Genomic DNA, 20,569 nt, shown 5'->3' with positions numbered 1-20,569 from the left:
AATTGATAAGAATTTTGGCTACAAAAGGTGTTGCATGTGATCAATCTTTATCAAACACATGGCTGACTATGAAATTAACTACATTTTCCTTTCAAAAAGATATCTTAAATCGTGCTGGAAATATGATAATTGCATTTACATGTTTTTTAATATTTTAATTGTACTTTTAGGATATTTGACTGATAATATAAATTAATTTTATTTATTAAATTAACATATATATCTGGCTGTCACTTTCTTAATATCAATTTCTACCATTTATTTTTCTTCTTATTTCGAACTTCTTAGCTTTTAAACATCTAATAAATCATTTTTTTTTCATTAATTTAATCTAGTGCCGATAACAACTTGTATCCTTTTATTTTGGTTTAAAATCTTTGTTTCGTTTTCTTCTTCTGACTTTCAAATACTCAACAAGATTGTTCTTAATTCATCGTCTTCTTCTTCATACATGCTTATTAACAAAAATCACATCCATTAAAGTTTTTCTTCATTATTTCAAAACATCTTTCTTTTCTTCAATAAAATCAACTAATGAAAAACTACTACTCCCACATTGCAAATATGCTAACACAATACTCTTAAAGCTTTTATAGCCTATTGGAATAAATATTACTCCATCTAAACTTAAATACAAATAAAAGTGTTTATGTTCGATAAATTTGATAAATTAATTTTCACAAACTTAATCTTATTCAATGTCATTTATTTTACAACATATTTAAATTTCCAAATCATCTATGATTAAGGTTAATTTGAAAAATATATTTATAAGATTAAGAAAAGTTTATAATTAATAAAGTTGTCGGTTAGAAACATGGCTTCTCCCTTTTAAACCAAAAGCTTGTGTTAGACAGCTCTATTATTCATTTCACGGGATAAATTTATTAAAACATAATCTTTTAACAATTTTTTATTCTCTTAATAAAATATTACTAAAACGAATAAACTAAGATAATTATTAAATGAAAAGTGATATCTATATTGAAGTTGATATTTTTTCCTAAATTTCAACCAATAATATGAACAGTTTTTCAATTCCTCTTTTTTTATTCTCAAACAAACAGGAAACCTAAAACCCCACCCAACGTTGGTTCAGAGTATTTGAAGTCTTAGGTAAAAATTGTATTAGGGCTTGTTTGGTTTTCCACGTTATCTTTCGAAATGCTTGAGGCATGATTAAATATTATTCAATAAAGATTCAACTTGTTATTGTTTTGAGGAGACTAGTCGACACTAGCTTACGTACACATCATACCTAAATACGTTAGTACATTAGACTAATTTGATATATATGTTGAATTTATAAAATTTTAAAACTTATTTGAAATTTGTTCTCCTTACATTTTTCCTGCCAAAATTAGTACATTAGAACATATACAGTATGTTTGGGTGAATAAACACAAAATGTTGATAGAAACATGATTTTATAAATTATTTATAATTAAAGTTGAAGTAATTTGTATTCAGATGTTTTTATGTTAAAAAACAAGTTTGAGGTAAAATTTAATAGAAAACATTTAATCTATCAGAAAAAAGTTACCTTTTATCATTTCTTTAAATGAAAATTAGAATATCATATATCTTTATTAAAATAAAGTTTCATACAACAAATCCAATTTGAATACTTCCACACCTTAAAACCAAACATGAATATAAAGTAGCTTGTGTTAGGTTAAAAATATACACAAAATCTTACACCAAATCTATTTTCAAAGTAAAAATCTAAATACAATTTGAAGTGTATGTTAAAGAGCTTAACCTCTAGCTTTTATTTTCTTTTAAAGTTGGAAGCCAATCAGAGAATAAATACAGAACGAACTTATTTTTACTTTATTATTAAGAGGATATGACTTTTCAACATTGTGGTAGGAAAATGTGGAAAGATACTTTTTACGCATTAGAGAAATTATATTAAAACTCGAATGATAAAGGTTCAATCTTTAGTTCTTGCAAATTAAAGAATGTTGTAGAGGAATGAGGGTTTGATGGTTGATCATAAAGCAGATGAGATTTTGAGTGGTGAAAACATTTTTAAACTAAAGTGATTTTACATGAGAAAATTGAAAATGAAGTTTTATATGTTTTGAAAAGTTTAAATGAGTTAACTCTGGATAATAAATAATTAACATTAGAATAAATGAGATAAAAATAATACATTTAAAATTAAAACAAATAGTCTATCTGAAACAGAAATTTCATGTAAAAATCATATTGCAATAATGTTTTTATTTATAAAAAAGTGTGATAAGAAACTTTGGATATAGATGGTATAAATCTTTGCATAAAAAATAATATGGGAAATCAGGCACACTGTATAACATATGATTGGGATAAATGGGACAAGTTTCATTAGTTCCTATAATGATTATGGAGAAGCAAGAAGCAGGATTTGGTTTTGGATGATCGAAAGGCCAAACAGTATAATAGGCGCTGCACCATATGAATTTGGCAGCATCAACCATCACACACCTGAACTGCTCATGTCACAACAGCATCTTATTTGGCACCACTCCACTCTCCCATCAACCAAATCTTTTCTCCCTTCTTTTTCACTATCTCCAATCATATCATTTCCTTCTTAAAATTTATTTTGCACAAATTTAAAATCAAGCCTTCATAGATTCTCATACTAGTACACCACTCATCTTCTTATAACTCAATAATCATATGGTGCAAAAACGGGAAGACTTCCGGAATATGTAATCCGAAAGTTTCTTTTTTTTTGGGGAAGTAAAATGGTATATGACTGTTTTTTAAGTTTTATGGGGTGCGTAAAGAAACTTTGAAGGTTCAGGAAGTAAAAGCCCTGTCACGAATGTGACAACTATGGCTTACATATTGGGGGCTTGTCGGCCCAAGTGGCTACATTTTTGTCAAAACAGCACAAAACAAAAATCCTCGGAGTATGTTACAGATGAAGAGGTTTTGTGCACTGGATGATAGAGTAACTATGCCATGGCGCTTCAACCAATTCCATTGAATTGTTCATCCTCCACACTGTGTCGCTCTTCTTCTCTGCATTCTCTGTTTTTCCAACCCCATACTCTTGTCACTATCAAATTCAGAGTTTCTTGTTCGAACCAGACTGCGGGAGTTCAGACTCAACAACAAGTGAAGACAGTGAAGAAGAAAAAGAAGACCAATCACAGACCAAGCTTCTTTCATCAAATTCAAGATAAATGGTCTCATAAATTGGGGTCCCAAAGAGAAAAATTTCCATGGCAAGAATTGCAAGACGAGGAGGAACAACGACACCAACACGAACAACGACAACAGCCACCGAAAGAAGAAAGGCATGAGAAGTTGCAGAATACGGAAAAGCCTACAAAATCGAATTTTCAGTTTCCGAAGCGATTCTCGCCGTGGCCGCAAGCAGTGAACCCGAGCAATGCACGGTTTGCTTCTGAATCCTATGATTCCGAGGAGGAGAATGACACCGAGGGTGTCAAAGGTTCTGGCGGTGAAGAGAGAGAGGGAATGGTGCGTAAGGCTTGGAATGTATCAGAGGGAGTGAATGGGGAGAGGAAAAAAAGAAGAAGCAACACGGTGCTGGCGGAGAGGACGATTCCTGAACATGAATTGCGGAGGCTGAGAAAGATTGCGCTGAGGATGATGGAGAGGTTCAATGTTGGAGTGAAGGGCATCACGCAGGAGTTGGTGGCTTCCGTTCACGAAAAGTGGAGGGATAGTGAAGTTGTGAAGTTCAAGTTTGGTATTCCTCTTTCTACTCACATGAAAAAGGCTCATCAACTCCTTGAGGTATTTCTCTCCTTTCATTTCTTTGCTTATCTTTATGCTTCACTTGAAAACCTCATAAAAGACAATGCACTCTTCATTTTCAATCTAGGCCTGATTGTATGAAACTCTCTTTAAGCATCATAAAAAGGTAGAATAAATTGAACTTTAACGTCTTTCATAGGTTAAAATTAACTTATTCATTTAACCTTTCGTAGAAACTCTTTTTAACTTCTTCAAAAGCTAAAATTGCTTAAATTGATTTAACTTATAGAAGGTCACTTTATTTTGCCTTCTTATTTTTTTAATAAATGTTTATGGAGAAATTTATATCAGGGCCTTAGTGTAATATGTTTTTGTCAGATAAACAGTCTCTAGTCACAAATTATGAACAAGACAAGACTCTGTAAATAGGCTATATTTTTCAATTAATAGTAAGAGTGCATTGGTAGCATTGTTCTGGCTTTTATGGATTGTCTTTTATCTTGTATTGGTTTTAACTGCTAGTTATTTTTCTTTTTTTCTCAATGCTGTCTTCGTGCTTGATCAGAGTAAAATTGGGGGCATAGTGATATGGCGATCGGGCAGTTCCATAGTATTGTATCGGGGTATGACCTACAAGTTTCCCTGCGTTGAATTGTATAAGGAAGTGAATGATGCCAAGGAGAATGCTGTGAATAACTCACTACATGTTGGAAGTGGAAATAATGGTGAAGCAAATGTCCGAGAAACAGTTGGAATTACAGAGTCATTTATCCAAGACTCTGAAGAGTGTTTGAAGGACATGAGTGAAAAAGAATTGATGGAAATGTGTGACCTCAACCATTTGTTAGATGAATTGGGTCCACGTTTCATAGATTGGACAGGCCGTCAACCATTGCCTGTTGATGCGGACTTGTTGCCTGCTGTGGTTCCAGGATATAAGACCCCATTCAGACTTCTTCCCTATGGATTACGGCCTTCTTTAACTAACAAGGAAATGACCAACTTCCGTAGGCTTGCAAGAACAACAGCTCCACACTTTGCCCTTGGTATGCAAGAAACTATCTAGTTAAATTCATGTGTTGCAAACATCTCTTTCCAACCGGTACTATCCGTTTATTGCTGCAGGCAGAAACAGAGATTTACAAGGTCTAGCTAGTGCTCTGGTCAAGCTGTGGGAAACAAGTGCTATTGCAAAAATAGCCATCAAACGAGGTGTGCCCTTTACAAATAATGACAGGATGGCTGAAGAACTTGTGGTAATTCTCATAAACAGAGCTGGAATTGTTTCAACACTACTGTTTGATTTAATTGAAGTGAAATTTTATTGTGAAAAAGAAAGTATATAAATCTACTCATCTGCTTGACCTTTGAATAATGTTACAAACTCTTATAAATGGAATTGAGGAATGCTAGGAACATTTTCTTTCTGGCACTTTGAAATTATCTCTTTATTATTGATTGAAATTTGTTGGAAACAACCATTTTGGTGGGTCTCAATTCACATTTAATGGCTCTCTCTCATAATTTAGAAGTTGGACCGACCAAGATTGGTGCTTTCAAATAAATTTCGACCAATCATGAGGGAGAGTTTCAGAAAGAGAATGTCATTAGCATTCTTCAAAATTTATATTCTCTAATGGTTTTTTGATAGTGTCTTTCTAATGTGCCTCCAAACTTCCATTCATTTTGATATTTTAAAATATATTAAAAGTATTTTTAATATATCAAAATCAGTGTTTTTCATTTAGAAAACATTAGGAATGAGAATATGATCCTAAACCCATAAAAAATGAGGCATGTCATGATGACTTAAAGAAAGTATGCATTGTATTATTTTCATCCTGAAACAGTAAAGGTCAAACAACCGTTAAATTTTCTCTAAATGTTTCTTAACCTTTGCTCTACCTACCAACAAATGAATTTAAAGTTTAGGGAATTGCCTGAGTGACTACGCCACCCACCTAATAATGAGTTAATAGGAAATGAGAGGTGCAGGTGAGTTGACTAAATAATTAACCAATGACCATGACATCTTTCTGTGATAAATTAACCATATTGTATCATAAGATTGATAAGTTTGTTAACATTTCCTCAGTTGGGATTTTCATTTGAAGTCCATAAAACAAGAAAATTGCTGAATGTCTTCATTTTGTTGTTAATCTCTAGACATGCGTTTGCTATTTGTCCTCATCATTACATTGGCTAAAATCAGATGGTTTTCATCCGTGGAGACTGAACAACTTGATATGTGTGATTGTCACGGCATTTGCCTTTGTTTTGGATCAGATACATTGGAGATATTGTTTTCTCTATACCATCATTGGGGCTAAAATGCACACACATCTTTCCATCTAAATGCAGAAAACTATCCCATGCTTCAAATCTAGCTACCCAACTCCTCGAACTTACCAAACCTTGCACGTTACTGTAGAAAATCCCCTTTTGAGTTTAGATAAATTCAAGGAGTCAAGTTATTAGGGTTTGTACCACAAGTGGTTATCTGCAATTGATCCATAGTTCTTGCCTTTTGGCCCATTCTATTCTTTCTTTAAATAGTTCCTGATCGTAGAAAAAAAACTCATGCTCTTAATAGTCTGAACCTGCATTTGTTGTAATGCTCACGGTTTACACTTTTTGTAGGCTTACCACCATATTTGTTAAAATCTTGTAAGGTTGTACGGATTGTTAGAATTTGAAACTTGTATAACTTGACAGCTGAGGTTCCTAATTTTCCCTCTGGCATACTCAAGTGAAGTAATTATTCCTTATCATGCATGCAGAAATTGACTGGAGGAATTCTACTTTCCAGAAATAAAGAATATATTGTACTTTACAGAGGCAATGACTTCTTGCCTCCTGCTGTCACAAATACACTGAATGAGAGACAGAAACAAACCCTCCTCCAACAAGAAGAGGAAGAGAAAGCTCGGCAAATTGCTTCATCTATTACTCTGTCAAAAACCAAAGCAGCTCAAGTGCCATTAATTGCTGGCACCCTTGCTGAGACTAGGGCTGCAACCTCCAACTGGGGACACCAACTGAATAAGCAAGAAATTGAGAACATGTTGAGAGATTCTGCCATGAGTAAACTTTCTGCTTTAATAAAAAACCATGAGAAGAGACTAGCTTTAGTAAGTTTTGAAGGTATAAAGTGAAATAACTTACCAAAAATGATCTGTTACTAAATCTATCTAGCTTTTAATGGTCGTAGGCAAAAGCAAAGTTCAGGAAGGCTGAGAAGGCTTTAGAAAAGGTTCAGCGTGATATGGACCCAGCTGACATTCCTACTGATTTGGAAACATTAACTAATGAAGAGAGGTTTTTATTTAGGAAGATTGGTATGAGCATGAAACCATATTTACTTTTAGGTAAGATGAACAAATTTATTATAGCTTTGTGATTGGCTGTTTTTGTATAAGGGTTAATGGCTTACACAAGAAAGGTTAGAAGCATGGAATTTTTATTTCAGGGAGGCGAGATGTTTATGCTGGCACCATAGAAAACATGCACCTACACTGGAAATATCGTGAGGTGGTAAAGCTAATTCTGAAAGGAAGAAATGCAGCCCAAGTCAAGCATATCGCAATATCTTTAGAAGCTGAGAGCGGAGGGGTGCTAGTGTCTGTGGACAAGGACAACAGAGGTCACCATATCATTATTGTGTATCGTGGGAAGAACTATTGCAGTCCACATGTTGTGAGACCCAAAAGCATGTTGACACGAAGACAGGCAATGGCTCGATCTGTTGAGCTTCAAAGACGTGAGGTAGTAAAGCTATGACTTGACTTGTGGTAAACTTGGATCTTTACTAGTACTTTTATCTCATAAAGTTCTAATATATCCAGGCTCTTAAACATCATATCCTAGACTTAGAGGAGAGAATTGGGTTGCTGAAATCTGAGCTGGTATGATTTTGTGTCACTTTTATGTAATCCTGCAGTTGCTTATTTTAAGTAGCTTATAAGTTCATTCTGAAGTTTTTGTTGCTGATTTCAGGAGGATATGAAGAATGGGAAGGAGATTGATGATAGCAAAACTCTGCACTCAACACTGGACAATCCTGTTTCCTCCGACAATGACTTGGAAGAGGTAAATATTTTCTTTCAGTACACAAATACCGAATACTTGTATTTAAAGGGTAGATTTGCCAATAGCAATTTTAGAAGTACCCATAAGAAGTGACTAACTGTACTCTTTTCTTATGTTTGTGCCATGCTACTTTCTTTGGTAAAATAGATTGAATGGAGTGAGATTTATTTTAGCGAAGATGACAGTGATGATGAGGATAAGAAACGTCAAAATACTTAACTAGGTAAACTAGCACTGCATTGCAATAGGTGACAAAGAAGGTGAAGAAAAATGTGAAGCACCGAAGCTTAAGCCTCTCACCCCTCACTGAAATATTTTTGTAGATGGTAGCAGGCACAGATTATTATTGCTGCCCCCTTGTGAGCACCATTTATGCGGGAATTCTATCTTACCTGGAAATGGTAGGCTACCTATAACATCATGTGAAATGGTTAATTCAGTTGCATGAATGTAAATTGCATTACACGAGTTTGATAACGGTTAATTCCATTAGGGTAGTATGACCTTTCATTGTAGGATTTCTTTAGAACTGTTGTTCCACAAAATAATATTTATTTTGGGGTCAAAAGTATATTGTAATTTATATTTGACCTCCATCCTTAACTATTGACCAGTTTGAGTAAGAGTCGACATTTTTATTCTTTGGATTACCAAACTTGTATATATCATATATGTGTGAGATTATAAGAACTGGTATTTCATTAAATTGAAAAATTGAATTATTTTCATTTATATATTTTTGTATACAGATATTTTGTTTTTATCACATTTTTCTCCTATGAATCAAGATTAAATTAATAAAGTTTTGATTATATAATATTTTGTATTGTTATACAAACCTATAATTTAGTTAAATGAATATCTTCCTCTCATTCCTCCCCTGGAGTTGGTAATGGATGTCATACATCCTCAACTTGTCTAATCATTTCTAAACTTTGTCATAACTTTAGTAAGAGTATTTGCAAGTTGTTTTTCAGATCGAATATTTGACAATTTTATAATATTTTTATCAACCTTTTCCTTGATGAAAAAACTATCAATCTCCATGTTTCATTTGGTCATGTTGGAAATCCTTGAGAGATAGTCTGAGGCACAAACCTTCACAAAGTAAAAAGTCATTCTTCAGTTCAACAATTTTTGTATTGGATCTTGTTACAACTTTTTGCTTCTTGTTTTTACATTACAAGATTATCTTCTACTGTGAAATATCTAGGAATTAATATTCTATTATTAAGAGCACTTGTCCAATATATTAGTATAAATTATCACATCCTTATAGTTAGAGTTCTTCTTAAATAAAACAACTTTTTCCAAGAGTATCCCTTAAAATCTATGTAACAATCTTATGTTTTTCACTTGAATTGTGTATGAACTAAATAACCTAAGAACACAAGTTAAATCTAGTCTAGTGTGTGTGAGATACATCAATCTCTTTCATAACTCTATTATATTATCCTATTGCTTGGTAGAGTTTCATCTTCTTCAATACACAATTTTAATCCCTTTCAATTGGAGAATTTGCTAAGTTTTCATTCTAATTTCTTTCAATAAATTCAATGCATATTTTCACCATGAGAAAAAAAATACTTAATTTTGATTCCAAGAAAAAAGGTTCAAGATCCTTCATCTCGAATTTCATACTCTTTCAATGCCTTGTGTTCCTTTAAAAAAGTATTTATAAATCATTTCTCATAGTTATTATGTCATCATCATAAACAATAAAAATTGTAATCTTTTCATTCTTTTTTTTCTTTAGAAACAAGGTATGATCTTTGTTTCTATTTAAAAAGTAAGCATTAGTGAATTTACTTAACTACATTTGTGGCGATTGCTTTAATTCATACAATGTATTCTACAATAATATTGAATATTCTTATTTATTAAATATCAAATATTTATAAGAAAATTATAACTATATAATATTTAAATTAAAATACCAAATAAAATATCACGAGACAAACATTTGTTAAATTTTCAAAATTAATAAAACAAAGTTGATAAAAATTTATAAATATTTTTAAAAAATTACAAAAAATAAAATAGATAATCAGATTTTAAAATATTTTAAAAAGTCTTTTTATTCCCATACTTAAATTCTAATGAAATATTTTTTATATAAAAATTATAATACTACTTGAATGAAACAATTTTTTTTTTGTTTTGCAGCACATACTTTTTGATTTATAACAAACTCAAGTAGTTCATCACTTCTATCATAAAATGCGTTTAACAAAGCATTTCAAGAAAGGACAATGGCTAAATAAAGATACATTTTCATGATTTATGACTTCATAGACATTAATAACCATCTTTTTACTTTTTAGTTTTCAGTAGCATTTTTCATATCTCTCATATACCTTTGTTGAAGGCTTCACCTTCCTACGGATGTAAGATCATTTTCTCTTTACAATGTGCATATCCATTAATTGTGATCATAAATTATAATTGGATTTATTTAGAGTAATACCTATGTTAAAATCACCTTTAGATTGAATTATCATTAGTTTCTTTGTCACATATCCAACTAAGATTTTAAAAAATTCATAAAAAAAAATCTAAACTCTGATGCCAAATTGAAAAATAGAAATGATTATATAAATTTATAATTTAACTAATCAAATATTTTCATTTCAACACATTACATAACTAATCATGCTCTCTTTATAAGTAATCTGTAACTGTGATGATTAAAATTATATAAGCCATCTACTCTCTCATCTATTTTCCTTACACACGCTTGCAAAACATCAATTGTATTTATCCTTTATTATTTGTCCATTTGTTGAGGAGGACTTTTTATCTGGTTAAAATGATAAATAGAAAATGGTCTGTTGTTATCCTTTTGATCCGTTTTATTAATTATTAATTGCTGCTTACCTCTACTTATTTTTCTTCGTATCATTTCTTACTATTTAACTTCACATATTCATAAAATAACATGATATGGTAAAAGTATAATGACTATCCTCAACCTTATTTCTCATTTAATATACATACACACATAAATAAGGGTACAGGTTTAGAAATTTAAAATCATAAAGTTTTTATTGTAATTCACATTTGTCTGTAAATATTACTGCCACATTGTGCAATGGAACAAAACTAAAGCTCTCCATGAGCAGAGTCCTCAGATGTCCCACGCTGCAAATTACAGTAGTGCATCATGAAGCATGTCCATCAGGGAGCTGCAAATGCAAGTTTGTTACGGATCGCACTTTCAAATTTCAATTGACTAAAAGCAGCAAGATTGATCATCACCATTATTACTTTTAGAAAAACTAAAGATTTTAAAATATAAAAAGCTATTATTCAGGCCAAGATAGGTAGATATATACCTAACTGGCATTAAGAAGGTCCATTTGCAAGGTTTCCTTTATAACATGCACCACAAAGGACGCTAATTCAGCTTGATGATCCGTATATACATGATCAGCTCCTTCAATGATGTGTAACTTGTGATTAGGTAGAACCTTACCAAACTCAACTGCAGCTACAACCGGGATTATGGTGTCTGTTCCACCATGAACGGTAAAGACCCTGTCACATTATGCAACCATGCATTATGGAAATTTCATTAACCTCATTAAAAACTGTCCTCTTTTGTAAAAAATACTATAATTGAAGTTGAATTTCTTTAAATTCCATTTCGTGATAATCGTTATATTCCGAACTTCTAGTCCATAATCAATGCAGACACAAACATGTCATAAATTTTGGAAGCATTTGCTAAGCATCAGTTACTTACAAAGATATTCACCAGAAAAGAAGATACGTATAAATATGATCTCCTCCACTAAGTTTCAAGAGTTAACACTTGTAATATTTTCACACATACTTTCAAGTGTCAAAATACAAAAAACAAAACTTCTGATGTCAAAATATAATTCTTCTGTCATTATAATGAAACTCTTTAACGAAGAATGAAAGGAAGAAGGGAGGGGAACTATTAGACAGCTTTTCGCTCACCTGCATTCTTTGTCAATATACAAGCATTCTTCAAGCATAATTATGTTTAACCGATCCTTCAAACTTTCTCCAGTTACACGATGATCAATACCTCCTACAAAAGTAGACGTCATGTGATATCCTCTAGAAGAAGAGAACCTATGTATACAAACGCACACGCAAACATCGGTGCATATATTATTTCACATTCAAAAGAAGAGTTACGGCAGAGAAAGATCATAGCCTGATGCTGATGGAGCATTGCATCAAAGATTGGAAGAGAAAAGAAAGAAGCTTACCAAAGGAAAACAAAATCGAGGAAATGCTCTGGGCTAGCTCATTTCAGCAAAAGCAACTAATAGAAAGTTTAAAGTAGAGAAACAAGTATATGGACCTGAGATTTCAAAAAATCATCTTTGAAAAGCATGCTTCTACACCAATTTGAATTTAAGCATTTGATTGTTTTAACACAAGGCTGATGAAGTGGCTGGATTACCTGCTGACTCTGCCTTTAACTCAATGAAACCTTCCTTCCTGAGTCTTTCCATAAAATCTTTACCAAAACGATATTCAAGGCCTATCTTCAAATCAGGGCTGCCAGATAGGTTGACAATTGTTTTAATGTCGTGATATTTTGATGCATAAAGAAGCGCTGCATTAGCTCCTGCATCAATATACATAAACTATTCAGAACAATTTTAACATAGATATAAACTTTCTAATCTACAGTGACAGAATTCTTTGACTTGTCCTTTATGTGCTTGAATCCGTACTTCTCATATCATAGAGAAACTGAGGCTACTAAATTTTAAATTAGGTAGTTGTAATGCTGCATAAGGTATGACAGTTACAGTGTGTAACAGATTTGTAGAAGGCAGTTAAGATGACATTTTTCTGGTGTTTTGGAGGAGGGAACGCCATGTAGGTGGAAACCCTGCTTTTGTTGATGCTTGTACTCAAATTTAGCTTAAGATAAAATATTCTCCATTAATATTAAGGGTTGAGCGTGTTGAACTCAAGTCTAACAAAAACTCAAAAACCACGTATCCATGGAAGATGTTATCAATTTTTTCCTAGGCATGAAATATTGTTTTAAAACCAAGCACAAATATGCAGCAACTTGACATGTATTTATTCCTATCCAGTGGATACAGATTAACACAGACATCACAGTAAACTTCAATTTAAAGTTTAAGGCAAGTGATAAAATTTCTCATAAATCCTCTTTAAACATATCAAGATAAAAACTACTCAGTTTATTTTAGTGCTTCTGCTGGCTAGCTCAGCAGATTAAGAGACAGAGTTTTATTCATAGTATGAACTATAAATACATACAGACACGCTTTTATTTTCAGTGAGAGTGAGTAATAATCTAGAGATAGGAAAAAATTATTATGTAAGAAACTGTGCAGTTCTTGTCCTATTGCTTCATTCTGAGATTTTTGCCCCAGCCAAATCGTTGCTGACCAGAAATTACTTATATCATGGTTATTAGAAAAATATTGACAAAATCAATTGCCTCAGTATTACCTGGACGCTTGTTACTACGAACTTGTCAGTTCGTAGAATTACACATATGCATGTATGGATATCAATATAATACAACAAACCTTTACTGTGCCCAACAATTGCAATAACTGTACGGTTTGTTTCTTGAAAGTGTTGAGCTACAGCACGTATATCCTCAGCTTCCCTCCAGTAGCTACCAAACTCAAATGAACCTTCACTTTCCCTATAAGAAAAACTTAACAACTAAATCAAAATGAAACAGTCAAGCAATACTAATGGTCAGGTTTAGGTATCCGAAGTTTCATAGAACATGGCATAAACGGAGGAACTAGTGGTTCTATCTTTTGATGGTCAAAATTACAAACATAAACAAGTTCAGGGTTTTGATTTGTAACAAGAGATTTACCCATTTCCAGTGAAGTCAAAGCGGAAAGAACTGATTCCTGCATTCTCTAGAACAGCAGCTAGATTTGTCATGATAAAGTTTTCCTGGAGATAAGAAAAAGTAATTAAACAATGAGAGTAACTGAATCCAGGTATTATGTGTACATGGATTGTGGAATCAGATGTCATTCATTTCGAATAACTCAATGCATTATAACAAAAATTGGCGGGTTCATAATTTATAAAACAGGAAAGTAACCTTGTTAGCTCGAAGACCATGGCATAGGATAACAATCTCTTGGGTTCCAGATTCATGTAGTATGCCCACTAGTTTATTGCCATGTTTGTTCGGGATTATGACTCTCTGCTGCTGAAATGCTGAGAAAATAACCAACAGTTTGAAGTCAATTTCTTTTTTAATTGATTGAATATTCAGTATGCCACTCAGGTTTCATTTCAAATACCGCAATAAATGCTTCTGAAATACTCAACACCGTTATACTATACTTTTCATATGCCACTTTGGATACTTCCATTTCATGTTATTTCCATTTCCATAGGAAAAACAGTGTAAATCATGGAATATGAAATCCTGTTTATGAGTTAAACTTTGGGCGATACAGTTAAAGAGAACATAAAATAAATTAGGTTTATATGATACGGAGAGATAAAATTCAAAACTGGAATTAGAATCTTCAGTTTTGGCAAGATTTGGCAACACTATTTGATGGAGATAGAAAAAAATGGAGACCAGAACAGGGAAGTTAAGAAACCCAGTAATTTGGGTATCATGATAGTGTGCTGTTCCCAACATGTCACAGCCAAATTCTTTTTAAATAAAGAGTCTTGAAGAGTTAAAGACAACCCAGAAACTTCAAAATACAAACTCTGGAACTCCTCCGGAACAAACTATTGTAGTTTCTATTCAATCAAGAAAGTAGAAACTGCTAACTTAAGAAAGTACAGAACATAATCCAAAACATAATTTGAACCTATGAACAATTTAGAAGCATTTCAGTCAGACAAGACACTTAAAATGAGTAATGAGGTTGACTTATATTTATGTACTTTTTGCAGTGAAAGGAATAAGCCATTGGTATCGGAAGTCATGACATGAAGTTCATATAAATAACTCACAAGGGCTTTTTTGTGCATCTCCGGCCATCTTCAAGTTGTGAAAACGTCAACTACTTTCAATAATTCAACTTCTGAGTGTGGCAGGTAACCTTGTCATCTCTTTCCATATAATTATATACATTTGGTCTTACTCTTATTCAATACTTATTTTTATATTCTTAATAATATAAATTGTTTTATGTATTAATTAAATTTTTATACTGTAATTTTTCATTTTCTCTTTTCAGTGAAAGAATATTTTTATTGTATTCTTTGCGACTTTACCATTGTTAAGTGTTTAATCAAAACATCCCAAATTTCAATTTCAAATATTTGTATTTCTCTAATATTTGATTTCTCCTCGAATCTTAACCATTTTACTTTAAAAAAATTATATTCTTCTAAAACTGAAACTTTTTTTTTATTATTTAAATTAGAACAATACTTACATACAAGAGTAACTTGCTAATAACATACCTTAAACAAATTATTAAAGAATTTAAACTTAATTTAATGCTAATTAATGTAATCATAACATTTGGAAGTGTTTTTTTACAGTTAGTAGTTTGAATTCAAGTCCATTGAAATTGCTCAACTTTGTCATCAAATATGTAAAATTCGGTACGTTTGTTTAATTTTTTTTCTGAATTTTTTAAATAGAATAATGACTTATTATGATTTTGAATATATTTGAGTATATTTTTTGAAAAAGTAGAAAAAGAAAAAAAGTCTTCAGTTTTTTTTAAAGTAATTTTTTGATGTTATTTTTCATAAAAAATATGCGCTTAAATAGAGAAAACTTTAAAAAAGCTTTTACCATACATAAAACACATATCAATTTTTACTTTATATCCTTCAAACAATATTTTTTTTTTAAAACAAACCACCTAAAATAAATCACCAATGTTTTTCTTATACAAACAAACGCACCATTCAATGAAGCAAAATTTATCAATCTTGTGACAAATTCCAAATACAACGTAAGATGAAAAATCATTTCTTTCAAAAACAATGTGCTTAAAAGTAAATTTAACACATTTATTTAATATAAATAAAAAGATGATATCCCAACCCACCCTTTATTTTATGTTTGAAATTTCTTGATAAATATAGAATAAAAACATCCCAATATTCAGGCTTCTACGTAAATACTTCAAGAAATAAGAAAAACAAAAATAATTGATAAATTAAAATTAATCTATACATAAATTATAAATATTTTCTTAAAATGTACATAAAAGAGTTTTTACAAATTCACTTATATACAAACTAATTTTAGTTTCTTTAAATCTATTTTATACCATTAGTCAAAATCAACTTTACATTAATTAATTCAAATCATATTTTCAGTTTCACTTCTATGCCACATGTTTTGTTTGAGAACAATTTCTCAAGTCCTCCACAATCTTCCCAGAAATCGAATACATAAATAATTTCATAATTTTTAAAAGCTATTGCTCACTTGTGTCTCAGACACTACTGAAGAATGTAAAAATAAGAAATCCTTTTAATATATTTATTTTAGTTCTTTAACTACTGTCCCTCCAAGACTAGTTATCATTGCTTCAAAGATGTGGCAACTAAGAAGTCTTTACCATAAGGTTTTCTTACCTTTTTCTTTTACAATTCCATGCTTTGTTCTAACATTCTTCAAATGTGATATTAACTCCTCACCGAGGCTTATGCCCTGTTCACAATAAGCTAACTTGAGAAAACTGTTTGCACTGTCATAAATAATTGAACTCTCCATCATTTTAACCATGATGAGAGATTCACTAATTCAATAAGTACAATCCAGAAAAGTTCAACACGTCTTGTGGAACATCATAGGCAGGTTCATCCATAGCAGAAAATTTGCTCATCAGTGGCGGATTGAACTGGCTTAACACTGCAACATCTACCACAAATATATCATTAGATAAACGAATGTCCAACATAAAATGTTGAGTTCAAATGCAGCCAACAAAGATAGATAGATAGATACCTAGCTAGAAGCACCCTTATCCTTGCTCAAGGTTTCGTTTATGAAGTTCACAACAACTGAGGCTAATTCATCTTGGTGATCACTATACACATGATCAGCTCCCTCTATGATATGAAACTTGTGATTAGGAAGGATCTTGTCAAACTCAACTGCAGCCAAAGCTGGGATTTGGATGTCTGCACTACCATGAACTGTAAAGAACCTGTCATTTATCTACAACCATTCAATATGGAAATTTCACAACTTCACAAATAAAAACTATCATTTTTCCTCACAAATTAATGTTCCGGTTCTTTAAATCCATTACTAATTACTAGTCCATACTCCATATAGACATAAACCTATTAACTTGCATATTGGAAGCATGAACCAAACATCAAATTACATGGATAAAGATTATCTCCTTCACTGACTAAGATGAGAACTAATGAATATAGGAAGTAAAACCATGCATTGCCAACATCACTAGTTCTTTTCAGATTGAATGACTTACATGCAAATTTCGAAACTGAAATGTTTGGAAGGTTATGCCTTTCACTTTTGGTCAAATTTTCCATAGTTACTGACGCAATAAAAACTGATACTTTTGAAGAAAGGATAATGAGAAAACTAAGCATTAAAATAGTGCAAGTTATAAATTCCATTTCCTGTCTCATTTATTCTTGCAAATATGACAGATTTTGATTTTGTATCCTTCAAATATTTTATTGTTTTAATCTTTGTAATTTTTACTTTTTTAAAATGGTCTCTATTACTGATTGGTGATGAGTTAACATGCATGTAGACAAGTCATGTAAGCGATCACTTTAAGAACAATATAACATAGTAAATTTAGATCGAATCACTATCATCCTCACAAACTATTTCGTTATTTTTCATATTTATTCTTCATTGTTAACTTACAAACAAAAATGTTTCAAATAAAAATTTCTAACATGAAAAAATAATGAGGATTTTGTTTAATTTTAAAATTTGGCAGAGGCATGCTCTTGAAGGAAAAACACTTACACAGTTAAAAATTACATGCATTAACTGCTGAGAGATTCGGGTGTGTGGATCATTGTAATAAAACTCTGTAATGAAGATGAAAGGGTGAAGAAGAGTGTCACCTGCATTCTTTATCAATATGCAGACATTCTTCAAGCATACTTATGTTTAACCGGTCCTTCAAACTTTCTTCAGTTATACGATAATTGATGCCTCCTGCCAAAGTACATGTCATGAGATGTCCTCAACTGAAGATAACAGGTGATAATAATTTTTCCAAATTTGTCAAGAAATCGAAGTTTGACATTGTGAGAACTTATAGCAAAGCAAGATGACAAGAAAAATGCAGTTGGAACATTGTATCAAAGATCAGAGACCAAAAGAAAGAGCTCCAATTGGTTTGAAGAACAAAGGAAGTTTTGTTTCGAAAAAGAGTGAAGAGGAAAAACACATCATTTTAGAAAATGCAATAAATAGCAAGTTAAAAGCAGAGAAACAAGCATATGAAATATAAGTATTGAAATAAATGCTGATTTAGTGGTCAGTTACCTGGTTCTGCCTCCAACTCAATGAAACCTTCCTTCCTTATTCTTTCCAGAAATTCTTTTCCATAACGACTTACAAGGCTTACCTTCAAATCATGAGTACCAGAGAGGTTCACAATTGTTTTAACATCATTATATTTTGATGCATAAAGAATGGCTGCATTAGCTCCTGCACCAATATACATAAACCATTCAGAACAATTTCAACATGCATAGAAACTCTCTAATACACAGTGACAGAATTTGTTGACTTCTTGATACTGGTAGAAGATCTTGGAAAGTTTTGCGAAGGGATGAAATAATGTTTTAAGCCCTATCACGAATATGCAGCAACTTGACAAGTATTTGTTCCTTTGTAGTGGATACAGATTAACACAGTCATCATAGTAGACTTCACATTAAAGTTGAAGGTAAGTAATAAAATTTATAAATCCTGGTTTAGCATACCAATATAAAACCGACTCAAGTTTCACTTTGATACTTCTGCTGACTAGCTCAGAGTATGAAATATAAACACATGCAAACATGCTTTAATTACATCAATACAACAAACCTTTACTGTGGCCAACAATAGCAATAACTGTCCGGTTTGCTTTGAGAAAATGTTGTGCTACAGCATGTATATCATCAGCTTCCCTCCAGAAACCGCCAATCTCAAATGAACCTTCACTTTCCCTGGAAGGAAAGAATCAACAGGTAAATCAAAGTGAAACAGTCAAACAGAAACAGTAATAGTCAGAATTCGATAGCAGAAGATTAATATAAACATAGCAGAAATGGAGGAAGGAACAAGTGGTTTATATATTGAATTGAACACGAGAATATAAGGATAAAATACTCTCGGTTTTGATATGTAAAACGAGAAATTTACCCATTTCCAGTGAAGTCAAACCGGAAAGAACTGATTCCTGCATTCTCTAGAGCAGCTGCAAGATTTGTCATGATAAAGTTTTCCTGGAGATAGAAAAAAATAACTAAACAATGACAGAAACTGAATCAAGGCTTTCATATTATGGAATCAGATGTCATATTAATTTCTAATAACATTTGCATCGTAATAGAAAAAATTGTGAGTTCATAATTTACAAATCAGGAAAAGTAACCTTCGAAGCTCGACCCCCATGGCATAGGAGAACAATCTCTTCGGTTCCAGATTCATGTAAGATGCCCACTAGTTTATAGCCATACTTATTCTGTATTATGACTTTTTTCTGCAGAAATGCTGAGAAAATAATTTAACAGTTGGAAGTCAATTTCTCTTACATTAATTGAATATTCAATATGCTACTGTTTTTAACCATTGCAATTAATTACCAATACCACACAACGATCGTTAGCAGCTCACTCTCTAACACAATCTTCCTGACATATTCTCTACTAAATGATGAACTTTATTAAAAGTTATAAAATCATTAATGGTAGCAAAACAACAAAGATTCTACTAAAAAATTTTGTAATTTGCAATAAATTGTCAAAGAACATGTTAAAAAATATTATTTTGGTATGCCAAAAGTACTAATCATTTGAGTCGAGATCTGCAGTTTATAAAACTCTCTTTAATCACCGAGTTGTCTGAAACACAAAACATAGACAGAGTGATTGTGAATATTTCCATTCCATTGCATGTTATTTCTTTTGGTATGTGAAGGCTAATACTTGGCTTAAAATTAGCTCAAATAACGGAATGAAAGGTGGTTCTAAGGACGGCTGACTGCTACAGTGAGGTGAACAAGGGAGAAGTCCCTTTACTGTGAACAAAAAATAAATTTGTTTTATACCGTATACAGTGTGATAAGAATTGGGAGACAATCTTAAATAAACTAAAGATTGAACATGCAAATAAGAAAAATTCAAACTTGAAACGTGAGAAAGACTTGGCAAGAATGCAATTGATAAGAAAAGACAGGTTGGGTAAGATGGTGTGACGCTTCCAACATCTCACAGGTAATTTGCTTCCATACACAGTGTTTTCTTTGTAAATTATATAAAAAGGAGTTCTTGAAGAGTTAAAGAACACCCACAAACTCTCAACATCAAGCTCTTATCAAATAAAATTCAAAAGAAATAACTCACATGGGTTTTGTGCCATCTTCAAGTTCTGGGATGCGAAATTGCTGGCATGCTTGCTTGCGAAACCTCTCTTGAATTTGAGTTTACAGTGCCACAAAGCCTGCTTTTTTTATAATTCAACCTCCGTGTGTAATGTGAGGGCATTCTTGTCTGATGGAATCGCCCACTTAATGACAAATTATCCAATATTACTCCCTCTTTTGTAAAAATTAAAACT

General features: G+C 32.0%; 3 protein-coding genes across 10 annotated transcripts; 1 reads left to right on the top strand and 2 right to left on the bottom strand.

Moving 5' to 3' along the window:
- Window positions 1-2,307: 2,307 nt before the first annotated feature.
- On the top strand, window positions 2,308-14,863 carry LOC108322720 (CRM-domain containing factor CFM3, chloroplastic/mitochondrial). 5 transcript variants are annotated; one of them, XM_017554922.2, is made up of 9 exons: window positions 2,313-3,762; window positions 4,289-4,769; window positions 4,849-4,979; window positions 6,504-6,854; window positions 6,935-7,091; window positions 7,193-7,488; window positions 7,569-7,628; window positions 7,720-7,812; window positions 14,728-14,863. In XM_017554922.2, exons 1-9 carry the CDS (start codon window positions 2,959-2,961, stop codon window positions 14,728-14,730), a joined length of 2,376 nt encoding a protein of 791 aa, XP_017410411.1. In that variant the 5' UTR covers window positions 2,313-2,958; the 3' UTR covers window positions 14,731-14,863. The 5 variants fall into 5 exon arrangements, with proteins under 5 accessions (XP_017410413.1, XP_017410412.1, XP_017410411.1 ...); XM_052871483.1 differs by lacking the exon at window positions 14,728-14,863 and adding an exon at window positions 8,136-8,546; XM_017554921.2 differs by lacking the exon at window positions 14,728-14,863 and adding an exon at window positions 7,960-8,546 and having other exon boundaries at window positions 2,316-3,762.
- On the bottom strand, window positions 10,760-14,900 carry LOC108322721 (uncharacterized). 2 transcript variants are annotated; one of them, XM_052871484.1, is made up of 8 exons: window positions 14,788-14,900; window positions 13,910-14,028; window positions 13,673-13,755; window positions 13,368-13,489; window positions 12,254-12,421; window positions 11,779-11,872; window positions 11,148-11,349; window positions 10,760-11,044 (listed from the first exon to the last, which is right to left on the bottom strand). In XM_052871484.1, exons 1-7 carry the CDS (start codon window positions 14,813-14,815, stop codon window positions 11,148-11,150), a joined length of 816 nt encoding a protein of 271 aa, XP_052727444.1. In that variant the 5' UTR covers window positions 14,816-14,900; the 3' UTR covers window positions 10,760-11,044. The 2 variants fall into 2 exon arrangements, with proteins under 2 accessions (XP_052727444.1, XP_017410414.1); XM_017554925.2 differs by having other exon boundaries at window positions 10,760-10,997.
- Window positions 14,901-16,340: 1,440 nt separating this feature from the next.
- On the bottom strand, window positions 16,341-20,510 carry LOC108322697 (uncharacterized). Of its 3 annotated transcripts, none has more exons than XM_017554871.2 (8): window positions 20,356-20,510; window positions 19,386-19,504; window positions 19,154-19,236; window positions 18,836-18,957; window positions 18,287-18,451; window positions 17,860-17,953; window positions 16,751-16,952; window positions 16,341-16,663 (listed from the first exon to the last, which is right to left on the bottom strand). In XM_017554871.2, the coding sequence occupies exons 1-7, from the start codon at window positions 20,369-20,371 to the stop codon at window positions 16,751-16,753; spliced, it is 801 nt and encodes a 266-aa protein (XP_017410360.1). In that variant the 5' UTR covers window positions 20,372-20,510; the 3' UTR covers window positions 16,341-16,663. The 3 variants fall into 3 exon arrangements, with proteins under 3 accessions (XP_017410360.1, XP_017410362.1, XP_052727442.1); XM_017554873.2 differs by having other exon boundaries at window positions 16,341-16,654; XM_052871482.1 differs by lacking the exon at window positions 16,341-16,663 and having other exon boundaries at window positions 16,809-16,941.
- Window positions 20,511-20,569: the final 59 nt, after the last annotated feature.

The sequence above is a fragment of the Vigna angularis genome, chromosome 1, assembly GCF_016808095.1.
Source record: "Vigna angularis cultivar LongXiaoDou No.4 chromosome 1, ASM1680809v1, whole genome shotgun sequence".
Classification (NCBI taxonomy): Eukaryota; Viridiplantae; Streptophyta; class Magnoliopsida; order Fabales; family Fabaceae; genus Vigna; species Vigna angularis.
The sequence above is the reverse complement of the archived record's forward strand: the minus strand, read 5'-3'. Positions and strand labels throughout refer to the sequence as shown.